This window comes from Anomalospiza imberbis, chromosome 14 (assembly GCF_031753505.1).
Source record: "Anomalospiza imberbis isolate Cuckoo-Finch-1a 21T00152 chromosome 14, ASM3175350v1, whole genome shotgun sequence".
Taxonomy (NCBI): domain Eukaryota; kingdom Metazoa; phylum Chordata; class Aves; order Passeriformes; family Viduidae; genus Anomalospiza; species Anomalospiza imberbis.
The window spans coordinates 16,374,312-16,399,363 of record NC_089694.1 but is presented as its reverse complement, the minus strand read 5'-3'; the positions used below and the strand labels follow the sequence as shown (position 1 = coordinate 16,399,363).

At 50.4% G+C, this 25,052-nt stretch overlaps 2 protein-coding genes across 14 annotated transcripts in view; both read right to left on the bottom strand.

Moving 5' to 3' along the window:
- The window catches only part of ARHGEF9 (Cdc42 guanine nucleotide exchange factor 9), a 177,523-nt gene that overhangs the window by 101,202 nt on the left and 51,269 nt on the right, over nt 1–25,052 (bottom strand). For 2 of the 13 annotated variants that reach the window (XM_068205131.1, XM_068205137.1), the window contains exon 1: nt 13,137–13,491. The exons of 7 other annotated variants lie outside the window; for them this stretch is intronic. Coding sequence is in view for 3 of the 6 variants with exons in the window: in XM_068205132.1 (XP_068061233.1) it covers nt 9,309–9,338 (30 nt within the window). In the remaining 3 variants the exon portion in view is untranslated. Of the gene's footprint in view, nt 1–9,308; nt 9,352–13,125; nt 13,492–25,052 lie in introns of those variants that run through there. 4 more of the 13 variants (XM_068205136.1, XM_068205135.1, XM_068205130.1 and 1 more) reach the window with 4 other exon arrangements.
- LOC137482654 (uncharacterized) lies at nt 13,191–13,489 on the bottom strand. Its single transcript, XM_068205162.1, has one exon. The coding sequence runs from the start codon at nt 13,487–13,489 to the stop codon at nt 13,310–13,312; it is 180 nt and encodes a 59-aa protein (XP_068061263.1). The 3' UTR covers nt 13,191–13,309.

Below are 25,052 nucleotides of genomic sequence, written 5' to 3'. Positions count from 1 at the left end.
CTGCAAACTCTGTTCCCATTTCTCTCTGCTGCTCCAAGCCAGTATTCTCAACACAAACACATTTAACACCCTGCAGTGACAGCCTGAGAGTGACACGGTGAGGGGGACACGCTTGGAAGTCAGGAGGGAGGTCAGGGGAGATATTCCATACCAGGAGTCCACTGCTTTTGGGCTATTCTGTTGGGAATGCGAGTGTCTGGCTGCCAGGAAGCTCAGCTGATCCCTGGATTGCTGTCTCAGAGCCTCACCTGCCTGTGAAGCTGCTCTGTGATCTTTGAGGAGCCTGGCTGCCTCCTGGGGAACTCTGTCCTTGCCTCACTGCCTGACTCCATCTCCAAGCAGGACAAGAGGCAGGAGCAGAGCAAAGGGACACTCCAAAGGCCATGGCAGCACAGCCTCCCTCCCTCCAGGAGCACAGGGATCCTCCTGCAGCCCCAGCTCGGCCCAGACACATCCCTGGGCAGTCTCCACGAGGCCCTTGCCAAAACTGGATTCAAAGCAACGCACCCTCAGCAGAGCCCAACGCTGAGGATGGACCAGAAACAAGGAAAAACCTCCCTCACAAATGCCACCAAATCCAAGAGAAATGTCATGCTGGCCTTTCAGGAGACTGCTGGGAATGACATGGATGACATCTGTGAAAGTAAGGACTTAATTCTGCTGAATTACCAGAAGCCTTGAGCACTGATGGACTTTCACCAGTCTCTTAGGCTGGGAAAATCCATCCGGTGAAAGAACTTCCAGATGATGAGGCAGCTCCCATGCCTGTGCTATACGACCTCATCCCATGGATTTAAAGGAGCTGATCAGAGAGAAGAGCACAGCAGGGCCCCAGCTCCACCGCTCACACAGAATTCCTGCCCAGGAAAACTCCCTGTGAGGGGACAACAGCCCGCCCTGAGCCCTCAGCCACACCTGGGAGATGAGCGGTGACCCTACAGAAACCCTGGGGCTTCCACATCCCAACACCCCGTTCCCAGCACCAAAACCACTCCAGGCTGCTCCTTAAGACATAACAAGAGGCAATCTCAGAGCAGAAAGCCCCAGGACAGGCCTCACTTCCCACCTGCCACACCTCATGGGGACATCTTTCCCTGGCCACTGTCAGGAAGGAGGGACTCAAATAAACTGTGGGAGGAAGCTGAAAATAACAATCCAGAAAGCTGCAAACATCTGGAAGGCCAATGCTTTGCTCTACAATTCTGCACTGATTTCTTGCCTCAAATAGATTTCTAGATGGATTGCAATTAAAATGAGTTACACAATGCTGGAAAAACATCACTCATTTCCGTTTCAGATTTTATTTTTGCATCTTTGCTTTCTAGATCCTTTTGCATTTCAACAGCCACTCCTTGGATCTTAACTTTTTTGTTTGTTTGTTTGTTTCCACTCTTCTTCTGGCCAAATTGCTCTGCATCCATTTTTACCTTTTATTCCAGCAAGGATGCTGCTGGTGGTGGTTCACACAGCCCTGGAACAATTCCCTGGGCAGTGGTAAAAATCCCCACTGTGAGCCCTGACTGCAGCTTCTGAGCAAACCCACAGAAACCTCTGAGCATTTATCAGAGGCAATTATTTTGTGAGCTGCCCTGAGCCCTCAGGATCCCCTTGTCCCATGCCTTCAGGACATCAATTTCCATCTATTGTCCTGACTCCTGCTCAGAAGCCACAGGGAGGGAGGAAAACGTTGAGGAAGGCTGGACTACAGGAAAAGAGATTTACTTTGCTGAAAACCTTGTAAAGCCAGGCCAGCTCCCCCTGAAAAGGGCAGTGCTGCCACTATCCCTGCTCCAGCCCTTTACTGGCCATTCCTGCACTGGGATGGACATGAAAACAAGATGATAAAACATGGGATTTCCATCCAGGCAGCAGCAGCAATGTCAGACACCAAGCCCAGCTCTCCTGAGCTCCAAGGCTGAGTTCTACAGAGTAGCTGGGACAGACTAACTAGAGACCAATGAGAAAGGGCAGGTTTTGGGAAGAAATCCTAAATCCTCCCCTGTGAGGGCGGGGAGGCCCTGGCACAGGGTGCCCAGAGAAGCTGTGGCTGCCCCTGGATCCCTGGAAATGCCCCCAGGATGGGGCTTGGAGCAACCTGGGATAGTAGGAGGTGTCTCTACCCATGGCAGGAGTGGAATGGGATGAGCTTTAAGGTCCCTTCCAACCCAAACCATTCCATAATTCCATGATTGCATCACTATGAGCACAGCAGTCCTTTTGCAGTTAGCCAATACAACCTCAGTCTTGAGCTGCTGTGAATAATACAGAGAACTGCTGGTATTCCCAAGCCTTTGATCTTCATTTGATTTTTGAGGGTTTTCAGGCACCATTTTCATTTAAAAATAGAGGAAGTACTCAAGTATTTATACAGCACAAAGGCTTTAAAGGCTTTAAAACGTCAGAAAATATTTTTAAGATGCCAGGATGAAGAATGTCAAGTATTATTATCGCTTGAATTTCAACCTGAGTTGGAAAAACCCTGCAAAGGTAAAACTGTCTGCAGGAGAAACAGAGGCAAAAAGGGCAGCAAAACCCACTGCAGTGATGGGGAAATGTTTCCAGCTGTGGGAGACCTGTTCAAAGGAGAAGCAGAAATCTTCCCTGACCAGCTGAGAAAACCACTACAGACACGTCCTGCCTGTCCTGACAAAACGGGAGGGAACGTGCCCCAGGGAACAATCCTCCTTTTGGGGAGAGGATGGCCAAACACAGAAGCTTGAAAAGGAAAGATCTGGGAATAAAGATGTGAACTCATGTCACTCAGTCAGAGACAGCACTTCCAGGCCATGCCAGTATCCAGGGCATGGCTGGGCTGCCTTGGGTGGCTTTTGTGCCATTCCTTTGTGCACCATGAGCCTCTCCTGGCTTTTTTTGCTGGCTTTGGGGTGGGAATTGTGGATACCCTGAGTGGTTCTGCCCCAGAGCTTAGGCCACGAGGGGCTGAACAGCTACTCCAAAGCTCCTCGTTTTACTGAGGTATTCTTACTTAATGCAGATTAATTTCTCGACAGCACAGAAATACCACAAACAGCTTAGAGAAACAAAAAAAAGCCTCATTTAGATGAATTAGTAACAGAGAGCAAGTGTATTATTATTGAAGGCTCTAAAGAGGTGCAGAGCTCTTCTCTAGCTGCAAAAACAGAAGGCTGAGCTCTGACGCTGCATATGCAAAATATCTGAGGCCAAATGAATCTTTGGTGGAGCCCTGCTGACATCACTGTTGGAATCTCGGGTGGAATTCAAGATGTTGCTTTAAATTAAAGCAGGGAGCTCCTGGGTGGGAGCTCTGCTCTGCCAGGGGCCCCCGCAAAGCCCCAGAGGGTGAGAGGCATTTTTCATCCATCTGCTCCAATCCCACCTGCCTACAACACAGCACTTTTCATCCTCACTTGCCAAACCCTTGAACAGGAAAGGGCAATTTCCTTCTATGCATTTTACAGAAAGTGAAACAAAGACATGGAAAGATGAAACAGCCCTTGCAGCATCACCCTGGCAGCAAGGGGTGGGGAATGGGGGGCAGTTCTCCCAGACCCCAGCCCTTGGAGGGCCCCATCATTCCCCAGTTGCTCCAAACACTGGGCAGACACAGCTCAAACCAGGTTTTTCAATAAAATATGGAGAGCCCTGATGGACGGCGGACAGAAAAGCCCACCCCCTCTGCTAAGCTCATTAGAATTTCTGGTTGTAACAGAGACTTTTGTGGTTCTAAAAATATAGAAGATTTAAATTCTCTTGTCTCCAAACACCAGAAACTCAAGAGCTAATAGGGGTGAAGACAGAGTGCTCTGGATAAACAGGTTATTCTGTCACCACCAACTGTTGTGTCTCTCTCAATGTGCTCTGCAGCCAGTGGCTCAGACTGTCCCAGCCAGGGCACGGAGCTGCCTGCACTCCTGCTCTCAGCCAGCGTGGCATTTTTCAGCCTCCTTGGCAAGGCTTTGATATTGGAAAACCACAACCGAGCTTCCTCTTTGCTTGAAGGGCACCCACGGGCTCAGCCACTGCGAAAGCGTTTGCACTGCCCTGAGAGATCAAAGTGGCTCAAAACCTTTCACTTTTATCAGGCAAATTAATAACAAACAAGGCCTTTCCTTCCTTTCCTTTCTCTCTGCTAACGCCCATTCCCCTCCTAGGCTTTCCAGGCATCCTGCAGGAATACAGGGACTCGATGAGCAGCCTGGAATTAAGCCTGGCATTAGAGCTGGAGGAGCAGAGATGCAGCTCTGTGGAGAGCTGAGAGCACCCACCCACCGTGCAGGGCTCCGTGCCTCCTGCTCCCATCCCTGCCCGTGCCAACGCTCACACGGACGTGCCCAGGATTCAAACCCCTGACATTCCTGCTGTCTGACTCCCTTGGATTTTTGTTTGTGCTCCTCTGCGTGTCCATAATTCCTGCTGCTCCCCTCTCCCTGCCCGGCCAGCACGGGGCAAACGGCACATCCCTCTCATCCCTGATGCTCCAGCCAGATCCCCCCATGCCAACGGGACCAGAGAAGCTCTCTTCCAGCTGCAGGAGCCTTAAAACAGCGATGAAGCCCTTCTGAATCCTGCGTGGGCAGGGCACGCACGGCGAGGGAGAGGGGGAGAGCCGAGGAGCAGCAGCCCGGGGCTAAAAGCGGCTGTTGACTTCACTCTCCCATTAGGGAGTAGGTGGAGGAGGTGGGTGGCTGTGAGCAGAGGGGAGGCGGAGGGGGCAGCAGCTATTTCCAGCTGCACTCATGTGCCATTTCTCTCAGTGCTGAGAGTTGAGAGAAAACAGCAGGAGGTGGGGAGTGGGGGGAACCAAAAAGGAAAATCACAGACTCTGTGCAGGAGAACATGTTAAGGAACAAGAGAGAAGTCGTTACCAACAGCACAGCCCTGAGATTCTACCAGCACTGGGGGGTTTAAAAATAACAAAACCCAAGGCTGCTAGGACTGTTTCCCAGCACTGCACAGAAGAGAATAAGATGGAAAGGAGGCCACTGACCAAGGGGCTCAGGCCAATGTGTGGCCCCAAAAATTTGGTAAAATGCTTGCAGAAAGCCTCCCTCCTAATAAACTGTGAGGTTTTCTTGGTTTCCAGAGATTATGTAACATGTTCTTGCCTGCTGCTGCTGCTGCTGCTGCTGCTGCTGCTGCTGCTGACTCATATTTTCCAAAATATATCTGGGAAGGAAAACATATGCACATGTGTTTTAATGCATAGGTTTCCCTGCCCATGCCCAGAGTGACCCACAGGGAGGTGCAGTGCTGCCTGCACACGGGTGTACACATGTGTGCCCTGACACGGCTGGGGAGGAGGGACAGGGACAGCCTGGCAGCTGCTGGAAAACAGAGATTAAAGCAGCACTGCTTTCTGGGGCAAAGCACACAACTCTAACACAGTGCAGGAGGGACCAGGGACCAGGGAAGCCAGGGAGGGAGACAGCAAAGGGAGAAGCACCGAGCACACGCTGCCAACAACCTCCAGCCATACCAGGGCTCTGGGGACCAGACACAGACTCGTACTGAGCTTCAAATCCAGCTGGGAAAATGGGGTTTCTGGCAGCTGGGGCCACGGTGACAATCTGAAAATGGCAGTGGGCTGAGAAAGCCATCAGGGGTGGCCTCAGCACGTGGCTCAGCAGCACCCACCCCTGCAGAGGGGTGCTGGGGGCAGCAGGGCCAGTGCTCCCTGAATTCCATAAATCTACAGTCTGGCTCCTGTTAATGCCTGGGAACACACTTCCCAGGCTCTGTGTGTGCACTGAAGAAGCCAGACTTCTCCTGCCTGAACATTTCTAATTCTAAGGCAGCCCGTTAAAGCAAATTGCTTCCCAGCCTGCAGATTTGGGAGGTTTAGCTCCTCTGCTCCATGCCTGGGTGCGCTTTTAATTCCTTAGAAAAGACTTTTTGACAATTCTGCAAAACTCTCAGTATCCAGGAGATGGGATCGATCTGCTGCTGGGCATTGGAACAGAAATCCATCTCCCCTGGACCAGAGGAGACTGAAAATCTATCCAGATGTCAGCCCCTGATCACCAAATCACGGCAGAAGCTCCGCACCGATGACAGCCCGGTTTCATGCACTGCCTGATCCTCGTGCCTGTGTGCTCGGGCAAAGGCAGGGGACAATTCCACACACAGGGGCGGGTGACAGTGTCCCTGTCCCTTCTCACCTTAAATACACCTCTGGAGGGGGAACAAGCCCTCTCCTTCAGCCCTGCACCATCCTCGTGCCCATACAAGGGCTCTGGTGATATTCCCTGCCTTACGCAGCCAGCACCAGAGTTAAGACAATTCAAGTTTAACACCTAAAACTTCATCAGAGCCAACTGCTCTTTCTTGTTTTAGAACAACTTTTAAAATGTTCCATCTGCATTCAAAACCAGTTTTATAATTGTTACTTTTTAACTTAATTCTCCTAGAACTTCACAAAAGAGCAAACATCCAGCATGCCTAAAAGGCTTTGGAATAAACATTGAAAACAAGCATTAAAGATTGATCACGGTTTTCCAAGATTATACTAAAACTCACTGAAGCTCAACTAGATAAGGAAAGAGAGTTGCATTAAATTAATCAGCACCTTATCAAGCCAGGAAGAAAGAACTGTAGATAACAAGCCTTCCCTAAATTTGGTATCAGAACAGAAACTTCAGTGCACGACGTACTGAGAGAACCTTGTCAGATTTACTGAACACAATACAGGGGAGTGGAGCAGCAGAAATAGCAGGGGAATGAGGTCCACAGAAATGCTTTGAAAAAACCCTGTTTTCTGGTAATGCCAGCGAGAGCTGATGCTTTTGCCAAACGGAAAAATTTTATTTGACAAAACTTTTCCCCAGATATGCCGGGCAAATTAACCCACACTTATTGGGGTAGAAGACGGATCCTCTGGGGCTTGCTGCGCACTCCCGTTCGTGTGGCTGAGGCCAGACTGCATTTGCCCGATGACAAGGGAACAGTTCCGTGCACAATTCCATCCTTTCTGCTTTCCAAGCCCTCCGAGTTGGGCCCATTCCTCTCCTGGCAACTCCCGGCGTGAGCTGCAGCCGCTCTCACAGCTCTGAGCTCCCGTGCAGGGGCTCAGAACCCCCCGAACTGGCAGCAGCAGCAGCTCAACCCTTTGGATACTTTGGGGCAAACATCCCGAGGACCGGGAGCGAACAAACCCAGCCAGCAACACGCAGGGATGCCTGGCGAGGCTGCGGGCTCTCTGCGGCACAGGGCAGGACATCCCTGAAACCCAGACACTGTCCTCACCACTCCAGGCGGGACAGGAGGGGAGCAGCGCTGGGGACAGAGGCCCTGGCAGGCTGTAGGGCAGCCAGGCTCGCCGCCTTCCCAAGCAGGAGCAGCGGGAAGGACACTCCAGCCTCAGTCCCCCCGGCAGAGCACAGAGCCCCGGGCACGCCGGGCAGGGACGGCCTCGCTCCAGAAGGACAGGAGGACACCGGAGCACACACGGCTCATGTCACCACAGTGAGCAGCCCGGAAATCCACTTGGGGCTTTATCCAGGGACAAAAGGGGAAAACAAAGAGCCGGGCTGCTTGAACCGGGGTGAGACCGCTCTGCCTCCCTGGCAGCGGGCTGCCGGCTGTCCCCAGCACCCACAAGGGTCAGTGCCTGCCCTGCCCATCTCGGACAGGTTCTGGAGGAGGGGAAGGGGCTGGGAACAGCTCATCCCTGGAGACTGAGCCCAGCCCGGCGAGCAGGGCGGGCTCGGCGCGGCCCCGGCTCCGCCGAGGCGCAGATGCAGCCGAGAATAGCCCCACGCCGGCTGCCAGCAGCCCATACGTTGTGTTATATATGTCTCAGCTGATGCAAAGGAAGGGGCAGGCGCTGAGCCACATGGCCCTTCACATGGGCACGGCCACACTCGGCTGCTCCAGGCTCCAAAATCCCCCAAACGCATCCTGAGCCCGGCACCAGCCTGGCCCCCCGACACTGCCCCACAGCAAGGTTTGCAGAAAAATGAACAAGCCAGACCCCAAACACGGCGCCAAACACCCTCCCCCACTGGCAGGCCCCACATCCTCCTCCAGATCCCAGAACCACTAACCCCCATCTCAGAATGTGCCACTCTGCAACCACCCCGTGCCTCAGTTTCCCCAGCTCTGTGATAGCATGAGGGGTAGCTCCCCAAAGCAGCACACTCCTATGAGATTATATCCCTGTGGATAAACCAGAGTCAGTTGAGATCCAGACCTAATTCTTTAAATCCTTGCATGCACGCACTCCCTTCATCCCCCAAAATTCTCTTTAATACAGATGGTGAAGCTTTCAGGCTGCCCAACACAGTCCCCAGCAGCACAGCTCTGGGGGCTTCCTGCCCTTGTGAACACCTCATCAAGGTGGTGTTTCTGACAAGGCCAGAGTAATTCCCAGGAAAACCAGGAATAAGGAGCGGAGGCCACACGGCCCTTTGCTGGTTAGAGCCAACCCAGCCGTCTGTCGGTGCTTGCAGATTAAGACTCATTTCCACTCAGGAAAGAAATTCAACCACAACTAATAAAATAAAGACAATAAATCACGGTTCCTCCAGCAGCTCTTCCTCCAGGAGCATCTATTTTTAGTGGGAAGCATCAATCACCACAGCTCCTGCTGTCTACAACAGCTCCAACAGGCAAAACCCAGGCAGGCAGAGCTGGGCCAACGTGGGCACACACACGTCCCCCACCTGCCCAGTCAGAAAGGGGACACACAGGAGAACATCAGGCATGGCTACACTTCAGTACTGCGAGATACTCCTCTATCCCAGATGAAGAAGAGAAGCCACAAGGCAACAAAGGAACGTGCCCAAGGCCATAGAGTACATCAGTGGCAAAGCCAGGAGCTGTCAGAACTCTCCTCTGCCAGCCCTGGAACCCCTGCACAAGCATTATCTTTAAACAGGACAATTCTCACATAATTATTAACATTTGGGAGTTTGCCTCAAGCTTCCCAACTTCTCCTCACTGGAGACTCTGCAGCTCCCAGACAAACCCTTGTGTTTTACCAGAACATCTCTCCCAACATTTCACTGGGAGAGACACGCTGAGCACGATTCTCACAGCCAGCTGAGAAAATCCAGATAGGAAATGTAAAACACAGGAGCCTCCCCGGGAGAGATCATCATTCCAACACGGAGCACACGGCACGGCAGCACACGGACACACATGCAGGCAGGCACGGCACACAGAGCACTCCAGCTGAACACACAAACCGAGCACCACAACAAAATGAAATGACAACACAGACAGGGGTTCTAGTCACAAAATGAAATCAAAGCAACCAAAAAAAAAAAAAAAACCAAAACCAAAAAAGCAAAACAACTTAAAAAAACCCAACAAACCATAAAACTTACATGGATTTTTGGCAATTTTCCTTCAGACATTATACACAGCAGCTGGGCTGTGTACTGAATACCTGATCCAAAAAGAAATATAACCACATTATGCAAACAGATGGGGGCAGGAGTCAGGTGAACATGCAGCTCTTAATAACAGTCATCTACGGGCTAAGAAAGCACCTCTGCATTCCCACAGAAGGGCTGGCATCGGGGCAGATCTTCACTCCCTACACGGCAAAAGCCAGGGCTGTGCTGCTGCCATCCCGGGGGAAAAGCCAAATGGCAGGACAGGGCAGAGCCACCGCGTCACAGACCTCGGAGCTGTCCCATCCCCTCCAACTTGTCATGTGAGGTTTTAAACAGAGGTGGGAAATAGCCAGCGTGGGGGAGGAAGCCTTGAGAAACCCCAAAGGAAAGCACTTTATCTGCCTTAAAGACAGAGCATTAAAAACGCTGTGCGGAGGGACAAGCCGGGATCATCCCGACCCTTCAGCTTTCAGGGAAGCACCCGGAGAGGGGCACATCACCCTTTCCCCATGCCGAGGAGGGTGCCTGAATCTTTAAGACGGCAGATTGCTGCTCGGGAGGAATGGACTTTTTATGGACTGTGGGAAACGAGGTTGCTATGATACAGGCAGAGGCATTTTCATGAATCCTGTGGCAAATAACATTGAATCCTGCTTAAGCAGACAACAGCAAGGCAGGTCTCCCATCACCCAGCCTCAGCAAACACACAGCAGAAACACTGAAAGAGATTATGTGCATCACAAATAGGCTTTTTGCAGACAAACTCTTTTTTTTTATCTTGGGGCCTTTTTTTCCAGAGGGTCAGCACTCTGATTCCTTTAAAGGAATGATGCCTCTGCCTCATCCCTGGGTCTGAGCATCCCCACAAAGGTGAAGAAACCCAGGAGAGTCACGGGTCAGAAGCACCCCCAGGGACCCGAGCGTGACCCCAATGGCCCCACGGAGCTCTGGAACACGGAAAGCTCCAATGCCAGGGAATTTCACAGCATGCAAATGCCACCCGGAATGCTGCAGGCACAGTCCCTTAGGGGCACAGGGATCTAGTGGGGACTGGCAGTGCTGTCACCCCAGAAAGCTCCCAGTGCTCAGCATGGGCTGAGCCGCTGTGCCCAGCTCGGCAGGAGAGAGGGGCTCCTGCACGCCTGGAAACACCAAAGTGCAGCTGCCAAAATACAAAACTGGGGCTGGGGCAGGGCTGGAGAGGTGGTCACTGAGGCCTGGCATGGGAAACAGAGCAAGCTGAACAAGCAGCAAGCCCAGCCCTCGCTCACTCTTTCATCTCTCGCTTCCTCTCTTTCCCCCCAAAATTCCAACAGGAAGCCCGAGATAACGAGAATGGTGCTGCTACAATAACAAAGTTTGCTGCTGCCAACTTTTCGTATTGCTCTGCATTAACTTTCCTTCTTTAACTCCACCAGCCTTCAGGAGGATAAAAGGCAAAAAGTTGTAATGAAATCACAGGAATTCTCCCAAGCACGTTCCGCGATGGGAAGAACTCGGCTCCCGGCACTCCCTCCCAGCAGCTGAGCGTGCACAACCCCTCGTCCTCCCCATGCAGCCCCAGCACAGCCCCCAGGGATGGAACCAGAGGGGCAGGCACTGCAGGAGCCGTGGGGCATGGCAGGAACATCCACCACCAAACACGCACGATTCCCAAACATCTCCCCAGGAGTACAAGCTCTGGATCAAGGAATGCGCCCAGGAAACCGCGGCAGGCACTGGGCATTCCTCGTAGAAATCATATTGAAAGGTAAACCTTAGTGCCAGAGAGCCCTGAGAAAATAAACATTCAGGCACAGCCACAGCCCATTGTAACTCACTGATCAGTTCTGGGATTGGGTTTTTGCTCATTTTTCCACCCTTTCTCCTCCAAATCCCTTTGTCGTTCAAGGCTGTTCCCCTGAAAGGATGATTTTGGCTGCTGTTTGATCAATTCCCTCTCCATGGTGATCTCAGCTCATTTATTACCTTTCCAGGAGATTCTGCAACCTATAAAACTAATGACACAGGATGGCCAACAGGCAAATAGAGCAAATTTCAGCTTTTTAACAACCCAAACCATCGTCAGCATCAATTTTATTCACTAGGTTTTTTTTAGGGAAGAAGATTGACTCAGTCCCCTGTGAAGTGAAGCAGGTACCTCTTGCAGACAGCTACAAGTGAAGAGGGCAAATGGAGCCAGCAGGCACCGGAGCATCTTCCTGGGCTTAGATCCCTGGCTCCTGCCTTTCCTCCCACTAAAACTGCTCCATAACATTTTTGGGGACGATTGTTCCCACCCTGGGACTCAGAAAATTTTTTTTTTCTCTTTTATTTAGAGCTGAAAGCACTTCGGAAGTGCCAAATTTGCAGGATTTAACTCCGTTTCCAATCATGCCACCATGGAAAAGATATCGGCTCCCGAGCCCTGCTCGGCATTTAACTCCCAGCACACAAACCCCCACTGGGAAATAACTCCATGTCTCCATCTGTAACCTCCAGCTTTGTCTTTATCTATCAGTTACATGATTTTTTTTTTCAGAGGACATCAAATAAACAATAGACAGCTGGAGTAAGCATGAACAAATTAAATTATCAAGGCAATAAAATTCCAGTGACTATCAGCAAAGATAAAAACATTTTCAAACTGATATTTTTGCTTGTTTTAAGCAATTCTGATTTTTCTGAAGGGTGAAATAATATATTAAAAAAATCCTGAAGATCTCTAACCGAAGCATAGAACAGAGACACATTTTCCAGAGGAAAAGGCATTACTCTTTCCAGATATTCCCTTCGTATTCTCTCCAAACTTCTCGTGCTGCCACTGGATCCCCCACCAACCCTGCTTGCAAGCTGTAAACATTGCAATTTCAGGCTAGAAGCACCTCTAACTGCTGGACACCTTTCCAGCAAGCCCATAATACACAACTTAGCACTTCATTTTCCAGAAAATCAATGTAAATAAAGTCACGCGAAGCAACCTATCTCAAAAGCTCGTTATCCTTGAGGTGGGCAAAGATTTTTCTTAGATACATTCCCCAAAATTTGATATATACACACACACATGAAAAAAACAAAAGCAAGCCAAAATCAGATCTCTCAAAAATCAAAGCAAAACCCAACCCCTCTGTATCTGTTGCTTTAGAAAAGAAAAACAAAGCTGCATTGCCCTTTCTCCCTTTGATCTTTCCTTCCCAATTTGCAGACAGAAACCACGTACAACCAGAATAAAAACCCAGCAGGTTATGTTTTGGTGCCTCTCACATCTCTAAAGAAAGGAGCTGGGTTACATCAGTGTGGACATAGAATTTGGAGGCTTTGGGGCTGAATCTTCAGAAATCAAATCAGATCATCAAGGCAACATAAATAAATACAGTAAATACATTTTTTTGTGGCTGAATGTTATTTTAGCAAAGATTGAATCCTTTAATAGGATTTCTCAAACACCACCCTCCCCCCTAAAAAATGCCCATAGCTCGATTCCGTTGCACACAGCAGAACCTCTCACCTGGCACCTACATGGTTACTCTCACAGACATTGCACATTAACTGCTTGCTAGAAATCGCACACAAAATGACTTATTATTAACTTGAGCCTCTATTTCAAAGGAAAGCAAAACAACACAGCCAGTGCTCACCAAAGACAGATCATTTTCACTCTGCTGCTGCCTAAAGAAGCACAGCTCTGTCTCGCTAGCACAGAACCACGGAGGACTGGATCGCTATTATTATTTATCACATTTAAAACCCCGGCAAAAGCAGCTACACTTACAGGCATACTTAAAAGACAAGACATGACAAAAGATTTAGGGAGAGATAATAATACCAACGTCATACATATCACAGCGAGGCCATGTTGAAGCTCAACGCGTTTCCCCCCTCAGTAAGAAATCTCTCTCTCTCTTTCTCTCTCTCTCTCGCCTTTCTCTCTCTCTCTCTCCCGCTCGTGCTCTCTTGTTGAATTGCTAGTGGTAGTAGTAGCCCCCAACAGCTCAGGAGAAAAAATCCATTTAACGAGTGCCCAGGAAGAACATGAGTATGACATTCACAAGCAATAGCACCACAATCACTGCAAAAACGACCACCGTTTGAACATCCAAGGTCATGGTGCAATGCAGAACACTGTAGTGTTCGAGGTGTGGGGCTGGCAGATTTGGAGAAGTCAACCTCTGCTCTGTAAGACTGTCCATACATCCACCATGCTAGAATAGAGGAGAAAACTGTTCCTGGTTTTGGGTTGGTTCGTAATGCTTTGTGCTCTGCCTTTAGTTTCTCCCCTATCTGCTGTCTCTAGCTCATTCTGAGCCCGCTAAGTGAAGCATCATCACAACCAGTGAGCACTCGGGATGCAAAATCCTTCCTTTAGGAAAAGAGCGAGCGCTGTCTGCAAGCTTCTCTCTCTGTCTCGTCCCCCCTCTCTCTCCGGGTCTCTCTCTCGCTGGCTGGCTCGCTTTTTAATTCGTCAAGCCAGTGCAGATACGGAGCCCGTGTGAGTGTGACAGCTCTGCAAGCTGCTGCGGCTGCATCCCTCGGAGCGAGGCGGACCCTGGCGCATACTAATCAGCTCCAGTGACCAGGCAGCGACGGCATCCTGGCTGTCACTCAAACGCAGAAGGAAGCGCTGGCTCCATAAATACGCGAGGCTTCCGCCCGCCGTGACAGCGAGCGCCACGCAGCCGCGGCTCTGCCCCGCGCTCCCGGGGCGGCGCGGATGCTCCGGCCAGGCGGCTCCGAGGCGGCTCCGAGGCGGCTCCGAGGCGGCTCCGAGGCGGCTCCCAGCGCTCCGAGCCGCGCACATCCCGCTCCGCACCGCCCCGGGATGCGGCTGCCCTGGAAGCGCCCAGCTTCCCTGGAAAACGCAGCCCCGAGAGCCGCTGCTGCTGGGAGCCCGCTCGGAGCTGGGAGGGGAGTAACAGCAAAGCGGCCAAAATAACAAAAAGGCGACTCATGGTAACCTGGGAATTCGCTGTGAGCCTGAAATGTGGGAGATGGGCAGGGGGAATCACGTTTTAGCTCTGTGCAATCGTTCTCCCATCACGGATCCTGTAACCTCTCCCCTCGGCACTGCGCTGGCTGTCTCCATCTAAGAGTTAAACTGAATTCTGACTCTACAGACAGAGATCTATAAAAGGGGGGGGAGGACAGATGGAGAACCTTTATTCATTCTGCAGCAGCCAGAAATGTTCATTCCTACATTAAAATCACACACACACGCTCAGGGTTTATGGTCCAGGTGCCAGGTGCTATCCCAAACCCCAATCTTAGCTCCCAGAACCAGCAAGTACCTCAGAGAGGCATCACAACGCACACAGACCAGATACACTCAGCTGGAAAAAGCAAATGATTTTCCAGACAAAGACAAATATAGAAATGCTGCCAATGCATATGCATAATGCACTAAAATGTGCATCCGGGGGCTGAGCACAGCACCTTCCAGGAAAGCTGCGCCTCCGAACGTTCCCACACAGACACGAGGCCAACAGGCACCACACAGCACCTCATTTGTTCTCCTGCAGCAAACGGTGGGAGCTGGGGAGGACTTTCATGTCTAAACCTGGCCAGCTTCATGTTTTAACCTCAGCCCCACCACCAAGGGCAGCCTGTCCTGTGGTGTCCTTCCAGGGCACCAGCGTCTGGGGAAGGGGCACGGGGTGATGCTCCTGCCCCAGCTCACCACTCACACCAACACCAAACCCAGCTGCTTCATGCAAGGATTGGTTTCATCTTCTCTCTGTGCCAGCGGGCTCCCTCAAAAACAGGAGGGTCCTGTATCCACCCCAAACACCATCAAAGGAGAGACCATGTCAGGACTGGGTCTTCACAGGGTCTCCCTCGACGGCCTCCTGGTTTGTGCCAGACCAACACTCAGCCAGCACCATGCTGCTCATTTCTGACCAGCTCTGGAGCACGTGCAGGCTGTGATGCGTTTGCAGATGCAGAGGGTGGGTCGTGTTGAGCAGCATTAGAAACAAGAGCAGTTTGGGTTCCTTAGGTGGTTTATTTTGGGTGGTAAGTGCCAGCCAGAGGCTCTCTCCAGCATCTGAGGCCCCTGCTCCATCCAGGCAGGGTGCTTCTCATTCAGGAGGACAGTGAAAAGCCCTTTTTCACCTGTAAAATCACAGGAAGCTGCCTTAAAGCTGCCCCAGGCTGCCCCGTTAGCACACGTGCCAGGCTGGATCCAGGTGATGGATCTGCCTCATCCCCAGCTTCCAAACCTGCATTTTCTATCAAGGATCCATTTTTAGGATAGCCAGTCTGTCTGATGTAATTTTAGACTAATCAGAATAGCAAACATAGAATGATTCAGGTTGGAAGGGACCTTGGAGATCATTTAGTTCCAACATGTAATAGATGTGGAATATTTATTATTATTGCTACCATCCTTTCCCAAAACAACACAGGCAATTTTCCAAAACATAAACCTGAACTCACAAAAACAGCCAGGAAATTCCAGTTTCAGTCTCAGAAGCAGCAATGACTTCCCCAAAACATACAAGCAGCCTGAATTCAGAGGGATTTTATGGCCAGTTTATCTTTTCCTCTAAACTGCAGTGAGCACAGAGGGAGCCTGGGTGTGGAGCACAGAGGAAATGTTAGAAGAAGCCCGGTGGAGACGTTCTGCTGGTCCACACCCCCTCAGGGCCTGGGGACCCTCAGCAGCCACAGCCCATCCCTGTGGCTCTGTCTCCTGGAAGTGCCAGCGAGGTTTCGCGGCAGAAGCCCTGAGGCTTTGCACGGAGCCAGGGGAGCCGGAGCAGGGCAGGGGGAGCAGCAGAGGCTGGGAAACCTCCAGAACAAAGGTGCACACCTCACACATGCTCACTAACCACTTCCGGAGCCCAACGGGAGCGTTTCACTGCCAGCACCGAGCCTGGCAGGGCTGGGGCTGGCATTCTGCAAGAGCTGAGCCACTCAGAGCGCGGGGGAGGGCACGGATTACAAACAGCCACAGCGGCACAGAGCCAGCCCCTGCTGAGCTGCCGGCCCCCAAAACCCCCACCACGGGAGCCACGGGGGGCGGGGGGGACCCCACTGCTGTGCTGCCTGCCCTGGGGAGCCCGGGGGATGCTGCAGCCCGGGGGATGCTGCACCCTGGGAGGCTCAGCCACAGCATCCCCTTCCCCAGGTGAAACACCCCCTAAAAGATCAGGCAGGAAAGGACCGGGTGCCTCACCTCACCCAGGAACAGGTTTGGGGCTCCGGAGGAGGTTCTGTGTGTGTAACAGCGTCACAAACAGATTTACTGCAGAGAAGCGTCCATTTAAATTATACTCACAGTATTCCCAACAGTACTTGCTGCTTTATATAATTTCCCATGCCTTCTGCGTGCACTAAATGTTAATTTTATTACGAAAATGGATGGTACCTTCTCTTAGAAGCCTTCTTGATAAAGCACACCTACACAGCAGTGGTTTATATAAAACCACGGTGAAGTTGAACTTCATGGAATTCTTCCTGGGAAGTTTGGCCTAAGGTTCCGTACAGAGCGAAACGAGGAACGGGAGGATTTGTACCCGTTACATAAAACACCACGTCCCTCAGTGCACAGAACACGCTACAGGAGCCTGGGGGAGCACAGTTTGTGATGCAGGACCAGCGAGGGCTCGTGCTGGACCAGAAAGGAGGTTGGAATTTCAGCACCTCTGCGGAGGGACAGCAGCCAGGGAAGGAGCCGGGGCTCCCGCTCCCATCACACCCATCCCGCCCCGTATCTGCGCCCATCTGATGGACACGTGTGCCGGACAGGGAATCCTGGACACCCGCATAACAACCAGAGGGGCCCTACACTGACATTAATTACAAGACAGGGGTTCTGGAGCAAGCCAAGGAAACGGATGATGCCAAATCCTCCCGTGCGGAACACACCGGCTCAGCCTCGTGACCACGTCTCCCTCCAATGGATGTCTCCAGTAATTAGCACATCCCACTCCAGCAGCTCAGCAAACACAGCTCGCAGCAAACACAGCTCGGCAGACAGATTCGGGGCTGCAACGCTTACAGCTCCTGGATTCCCCGTGCAAGGACACGTCCCAGGTCACCACGGGAGGTGCCAGGACAGTCCAGGGGCGTGGGGCTGTGCACGGTGTCAGCTCCAATTCCCTGTCCTGCTGTCGATCCCTGTGCAGAGTAACAGCCTCCACTCTGGGACAGGCAGAGTGGAGTGACTTATTTTACATGCCTAACCTTGGAAGAGGAAACTCAGACTAAAGATTGTGTCATAATTACAAAGGAAGATCATGTTTTCATTATGTTGTGTTTCCTACTGTTAAGACTAACTGAAGCCTGACATGAAGAAATGTCAAACCACACACACAAAATAAATCAGATAGACTCCCGAGAGGCAGTCTGGAGAGTTAGATGCTCCTGTGGCAAGGACTTGTACCCTGCTGGGTTTCCTTTAGACTGGTCAGGGCTCTAGTTCATCACAAACAATTCCAATTGACTGTGAGGTGCAGAGTCCTGTCCCAACACACCAGCTCCACCTTCTATTACCTGGGGAAATGAGCCACTAAACTCTCAGCCTTAATTAATTAACCAAAGAATTCCAGCCATGCCGCTGTAGGAAGTGGTGTGGCAGGGCTCTGGGATGGGACAGGAGGAGCTAAAATCTGCTGCCCTTTGGCCAAAGGAGATAAATCTCAGTGAACCGGGGGAACTTTCACACAAAACAGTGTGGCTCATGAACCTGAGCAGGAACAAAATTGCTCGGGATGGATGAAATCCATGGCCAAGGGGAAAACACTGCAGGTGACTGTCAGCCCCAAACTGCCTCAGCTTCTTTGTACTCCTGCCTGGAGCACAAGCCCCAGCCCAGAGCTTTGTGACACATTGGGGGAAGTTAAACTTCCCAGCTGAATTAATCCTGCCCCCAGGAAGGAACAGGCAGCCGTGGCAGGCAGGGATGTGTGAGCACCTGCTCCTCCATTCCCAGTGTCCCGTGCCGGGTGCTCACAAACACTGCTGTGACGCTGGACACCGTGGGGGGTGACTCACAGACTCCAGCAGAGATTATAAGAAAACCATTAAATTATTTTTTTTCCTAAATCTAGGCAGGAATTAAGCTCGGGGTTTCAGAGATTAAAGGCCAGTGAGATTATGATTATGTTTCCAAAAAGGAGGATTTCCTTAAGCTGGGAGTTGCCTCTTTTTCCTTTCTCTTCACAGAATGCCCGACAGAGCCCCCTTTTCCATCCTGGGCCAGATGGAAGGCACCAGTCTGCAAACTGCAGAGCTGCTGCAAAGGGCAGATTTTTTCCTCAGGAATCTCTATAATCTTTTATGTTTATAGAATGGCTTCGTGGGAAGCTTTCAAAATCCCCAAACACCTAAAATGTCTTACCCAAACTGCAAAATGGAAGAATACATGTAGAGACTTGGACTTGGGCCTGATTTTGGCTGTGAAAAATCAGCTTCCCAGTCACCCACAGTTCCTTGCCTGTCCACTCCATCCCTAAATGGAAAGCTTCCTCACTGTCCACATGAACTTGGGACTTTTTTCCAGTAATTTCCTCTTTCTAAAGGACTGCATAAATTGAGAGCCAGCAAAGCAGTGGAGTGGGAGAGAAGGTGGATGTGGGAGAGCACAGGGAAGGACCACATGAAGCAAGATGCCCTTCTGGCAAGGCCAGGAGTGCTGGAAAGAGAAGAAATGAGGTTCCTAAGCCCACTTTGCAACGTTTAGAGCACAGAGGGCACTGCTGGAGGTTGAATTCAGGTGCACCTGCATGACCACCCGGCCAAGAGCTGCACAAAGCTCAGAGGCCACGGGGAAGGACCTGAGCATCTCTGGGTCACTGCTCCAAGCATTCCATGAAAAAATGCACAAGAATTCCAGCAAAAGATGGGCAGCAGCTGAGCCACAGCAGCAATGTCCCCATGGAATCAGTGCCACAGCTCCTGGGACACCATACAGACCATGCTGAAATGGCACAGAGAGCCTGTCTGGGGGGGCTGAGTCCATTGTGCTCCTCTGGATTGCAGTGAGAACAACAAATCTCCTATTTTTAAGTTTACTTGAACTTAAAGCATTAAGACAGACTAAAATCTCCTGCCCCTGGCAATGGTGTTGAGAGTGCTTTCTGCTCTCTTTGCATCTACTGCACACTCCAGCCTGCACTCCAGAAGCATCTTCAGACTCCCAATGGTGAAAAAGAAAATAAACCCCCCTCAAATCCTGCAGAAATCAGATGTGGTAACACCAATTACCCTGGTCACAGAGAAAGACTTCAGGGCCAAGCAAGTTCTGTTTTAAAGGATCCATCCAATTCAGATGCTCGTTTCAACCTTATGTAAGTTCTCTTTGTCTGAAAAAACCCCAGCCCCTGGTCTAAAGGAACACAGAGACCTTTACTCCTTAATTTCATTACTCAGCTTTTGGGCTCACTGTTGGGCCTGGAAAAAGGTAAGGAAAACAAAGCCCAAAATGCAAAAAAAATAAAAGCCACGTCCATTCCTTGGGGGAAGGCAAGTGCTCCCTCCAGGCAATCTGACAGTAAATTGCAGAATCTTCACATCAGCACATGTCTGGGCAAAGTGGTGTGTGAAAAAAAAATAATATTACGTGCTAGAAACTAAATTCTGAATTCTGAATTCAGGGTCAGTGTCACCCAGAGAAATTCAGCTGCATAGGCACAGGGAAACTCTTTGGCATGAAAATCAAAGGGTGCATTTCAGCACCTGCAAGAGAATGAGGACAAAAAGCAATCGGCCAGAGCTCCCTGCATCCTCCTCACCCCCCTCCTGCAACACTTGGCTCTGGCTTCCCTGGGCTTCTCCTTGTCAAGACACTGAGAAAAGGAAAAACCATCTCATTAAGAAGCTGACCCATGGGTCTCATGTTCTTCACACAAATTAACCCAGAGAATTGGATGTGTTTCATAGAAATCGTTTTCTCCCCCTCTCTCTGCCTCCCAAAAAAAAGGAGAGGGAACAGCCTATTGAATCTGGCACTCTTTTAATGAAGAAAACAGTGCAAGCCAACCTAATGAAGTAGGAACTCCAGATGGATAGCAGTAGGTGTATGAATAGAACATAGCACACTCATTTTTATCAGCAATATCAGCATTAAAAAATAAGTTTAGAGCCTTTCTCTACTTTTTTTTCCTTTCTCCAAGCAAGGCAGGTGAATGCCAGTAGGCTTCATTCCCTCTCCCAGCTCAGTGGGATTCCTTGCAGTGAGAGTGGGCACAGGCTGCTGCCTTCCAGGAACAGCCAGCACTGCCCTCCTGCAGCTCATGACAATGTGGGACAGCCAAGGGGACACTGGCCATGCCAGAGGGACCCCAGCCGTGCCAAAGGGACCCTGGCTGTGAGGGACGACAGGGACAACCCCCCCTGTGTGGGACACAGCTGCACACACAGGCACAGGAAGGCACCTGGTGCTGTGCTGGCTGCTCCAAGCAGCACATTGGCAGTTCTGTGTTGGTGATCAGCAGCTCCAAGGGGAAAATCCAGTGGGATGGAGCTGAGGTTTGCTGTGCTGCCTGGAACACAGCCCTGTAGGAGTGCTGAGTGCTTCAGGTGCTGCCTGAAACAACCAGGCAGAGAAGGTGTGGTGCAATTCACCGTGTGCCCAGCCTTATCCTGGGTCACATCCCAGGAATTCTGCAGTGTGGCAGAATGGGGAGGAAGAGGCTGGGATCCCCTCTGAACACACTTCTGTACAAGAGCACAACTCCTCGGCTTCAGTGGGAGTCACCAGAGCTCCAGTCAAGGAATTCTTTACTTTTCATCCAGACTAAGCTGGAGATGTCACAGCCTGAAGCTGCACTCCTGCCTTTCCCAGACACGGCACTCTGGCCAGTCCCTACCAACACTCGCCTTTCCTCTCCGTGCCCATATTACATAATAAACATCTTTATTTTTTTTTTTTAAGTTGTCTTTTCATAACAATAGAAACTATTGGAGCCCGAGATTACTTGATGAATTTTTCCTATTATCTAAGAGCTTAGTCACTCAGGGAATTAGTCATGTTCAAAATAACAGCCAGGCTCAAAGAGATTCAGAGCAACCATTCCAGAGCAGAAGCAGCTAATGTCATAAATACATTAAGATGTCAGCTTGAAGCGTTTCAGAGATTTTTCAAGAAGTGTTTAAAAAAAGAAAAACCCTTTGATGAGATACAAGGAAACCAGGTTCTCAGCAGTTAAAAAACCTTGTGGTTTGCAAAGGCTGCGGTGCTCAAACACAAACCCTGAGCAGGAGGGACAGATGGACATGGTGACCACATGGGGTGTGTGGCTTTCCAGCAAGCACAGCCTGCTCAGAGCTCCACGAAATCCTGCTTCCTATGCCTATGGCACCCTCACAGGGTTTTCCAGACACCCCTGATGTATGTCAGGAGACAGAGGAGTTATTGGCATGTCCCTTATCCAGCAGGTGGGAACTCCATGGAAATGGAGCCAGGCCTCCTCCCAGCCCCTCCTGGGACTGACACAAGGACAATCATCAGCATGGAGCATGGATTTATCAAACACTTTATTTACCACAGCATCAGCTCCTTCTTAACCTGCCCATTTGGCATAGCAGCACTAGCAGGAGGCTGTAACTGAAAGGTTAAGGTACCCCAAAGTGGGAGAGAAATGGAAAACTGAACGGCAACCGTGTAAGAAAAATCCCACAAAGAAATGCATTTGGTGGGATGGACATGAGGCTTTGGGGGCTCCATAGCCCTGCAGCACCCACAGAATTCTCCACTGCATGCAGAGCTCAGGCAAGTCAAGCACCAACCTCCAGTGACAGGGGACCTGGATGAACAGGAACAAACTTCCAAACTTCCCACTCTGCTGTGGAAATCCCTCCCTGCTGAGGCCACAGGGCATGGAGAGCAGGCAGCATCCTCTGCAGGACACCCACAGCACTCAGGAGCTTGCCTGGGACTGCTCCAGCAGCAGCCAGCACTCCCTGCTCCCTTTGATCTCCACAGAAAAACTGCTCTTGGGCCTCTTCAGTCCCATTTTTCCCTAATGCATGTATACCACAAGCTTCTCTTTCCATCCTGCCCTGGCCTGGCTGCTCTCCACCAGCTGCTTTTGCTTATCCAAACTTTCAAAACCAAAAGTCAAACCCAAACTGTTTTTTTTTTTCTACTTCTCTTTTCCAGACTTCACATTGAGATTTTTAGGATTACGGAGTGCAAAGAGTACTTTGCATTTCCAATACCCTGTGATTTTCAGACTGACAAGTGGAAAAGATTAAGTGAGGAAAAATGCTGCTGACCTGCCCCACTCAGGGGCATCTCCACCACTTGCAGCACTTGGCCCTTTGATTCACTGAATTAATTTTCACCATATTTTAGGTTGTGGTGATTTACAAGAGTTTAATTTTTGCTTACAAGAGAAATGGAAAATATCAACAGGAGCTTGATTTTAAATACTTCAACAACAGGCAGTGTAAAAATATCACTATTTATGGCTGCAAAAGAAAAAAGCTGGGACTGCACCTGTTAAAGCTGATGGCTGCACTTACCTGAACTGTCACAGGCACAACATTAAACCCAAAAGGAGACCCTTTGTGAGAAAATACCATGCAAGATTCACACTTGTGTTACTCGCAATACAGTCAAAGAGTTGGGAAAAAACTCTGTCCTTGTCCGATAAAAAACTATTCCAGAAGAGGCTGTATTTTGTCCTGATTTAATCCAACTCATTTGATTACCATGCTGGATTAATACCCTCTGAAGAATGCTAAAGCAAATAATCATTGCACTCACACACTGCTCAGATGTGCAGATTGATTCTCATCACTACCAATGACAATTAGTTGAATTTTTCTAGGTTAGGAACAGATACTAGAGAGTTTAGCAACGTGGTACCAGTGAAGCATGGAAAACACCCCCGTGGGATGCCAGCATAATTGGTAAAAGATTAATTGTTTAAAAAATGGGAAGCAGCACATGCAAAGGAGGGGGAAAAAAAGCTCCGACAGCTTAATATTATGGAATAATAGCTTGGATTTAGGGGCTGATTTGGAAAAAAAAGCCACCTGCCACAAGAACAAAAGGGACTCAGTTGTAAAGCAATAGTGACACGCTTCTTAAAGATGAGTAACTCCGAAAGGAAGCAGATCTGAGTCTTGAACCCATGCTGAGAACAACAGAAAACAGCATTTTGAATAAATCACTGCTGTGCAGAATCTGGGAGAAACTAGGCAAAAATCCAGGTTTTGACCAATGTGCCTCAGCAGAACAAAGTCCAGAGATGCTGCCAAAATAAATGTGTATCGCTGGTCTTTAGCAGCACAGAGAAAATAATACTGGAGTAAAAAAGACAGCTAAAAAACTGTAACAGAGACACAGTGCCCATGGAAATGGGTCCAGTGATGCTCAGGATGAAAGGCTGAGGTTGTGCATGGCATGGGAGGCTGTGTGAACAGAGCAGCCAACCTTCACTAAGGAGCAGAGATGGTTGGTAGTTCCACAGTACATTTTAGCCAGCAGACTGAGGTGATAACATTCCCATTGAATTACTGAAATGCAGCTACTCCTGGTGTGGAATAACTCACTTGTTTAGCACAGTCCACCAAACGATCAACATCTGAAGTACTAAAATTTCAAATAACTTACCAGTGGGGACAGCAAAGAAAATCTGCATTGGAGGGAATACTGCTATCCACACTGGCACTTGCCCAGGACATTTGGACCAATACATCATGTCTTGCTAAAGGAGCAGAACTTATAGGGACCAAGTGTTGTCAGGACCTCAGCTTTAGGTGCTCCCAATATCCCTGTGCTCCAAGGGCAGGAGCCCCTGAACCCTCAGGCCACCCATCCCCAAGGAAACAGACTCCTCTCCGCCAAGGGACTGCAAACATCTCCACTGGATTTATCTTATTTGGTTCAGTTTCACTTTGCTGCTTTGAAATATTTTTTTTATTTTCAGATATCTGGAGATATGTGGAGTATCTCCAAACACTGCTGAGGCTGTTGAACTGCTGTATGAAATACAGAAACCACAGCTCTCTCTTTTATTTTTCCCTTGTTAGAAGAAGCAATATTGGGAAATTCCCATTTCAAAATCAACTAACGGAGTTTTATTTTCCCCCCAAAATATCTTCTATTACAGCCTACAGTAACCATTGTAATTTCTCTCAAAAAAGAAAGCAAAGATTAGTCTAATGAGAACAGAATAACACAGCCGGCAGCAAGGGAGGAATCTGTGAAGATGAGAGGACAAGAAAGTGTCAAGTCCTGTGCTGTGTCAATTAGAAAAGCACTTCGTCCTGCAGCATGCCCAGCCCCTCCCCAGCGGGGCTCAGCAGCCACCTGGGAGAAGAGGGAAAGGGAGGCAAGAGCCTCATCCGGCGCCACTTTTTATCCCTGACAGGGGGGGCGGAGAGGGGCAAAGTGCGGGACAAGGAGGATAGAGGAAGGAATCCCATCCCTCCGGATGCTCCGAAGGTGGACGGCAGCAGCAGACCCCCCGAGGTGCTGCTGGGTGGCAGACATGCCTTAAACAGGACCCTAAACAAGCGTGTGTACCGCTGCAGGCTGCTGCCTACAACCCCGCACGGCACTGCCAGCACCGCCGGAGCCTTTCGGGAGCACAACACCCCCCGGCCCGTTTGTGTGAGGAGCGGAGAGGGCATGGAGGGCAGCAGGAGGACGGGCAGCGATCCCTCCCTAAGGCTCCCCGCTGCCAGCGGCATCTGCCGGTGCCCCCGGAGCCGGAACGCGGGGGCTGAGCCGGGTGACGCCAGCTCGGCCTGAGCCCGAGCGGTTCCGGAGCCGGGACCGGCCCGCAGGGATGCCCGAGC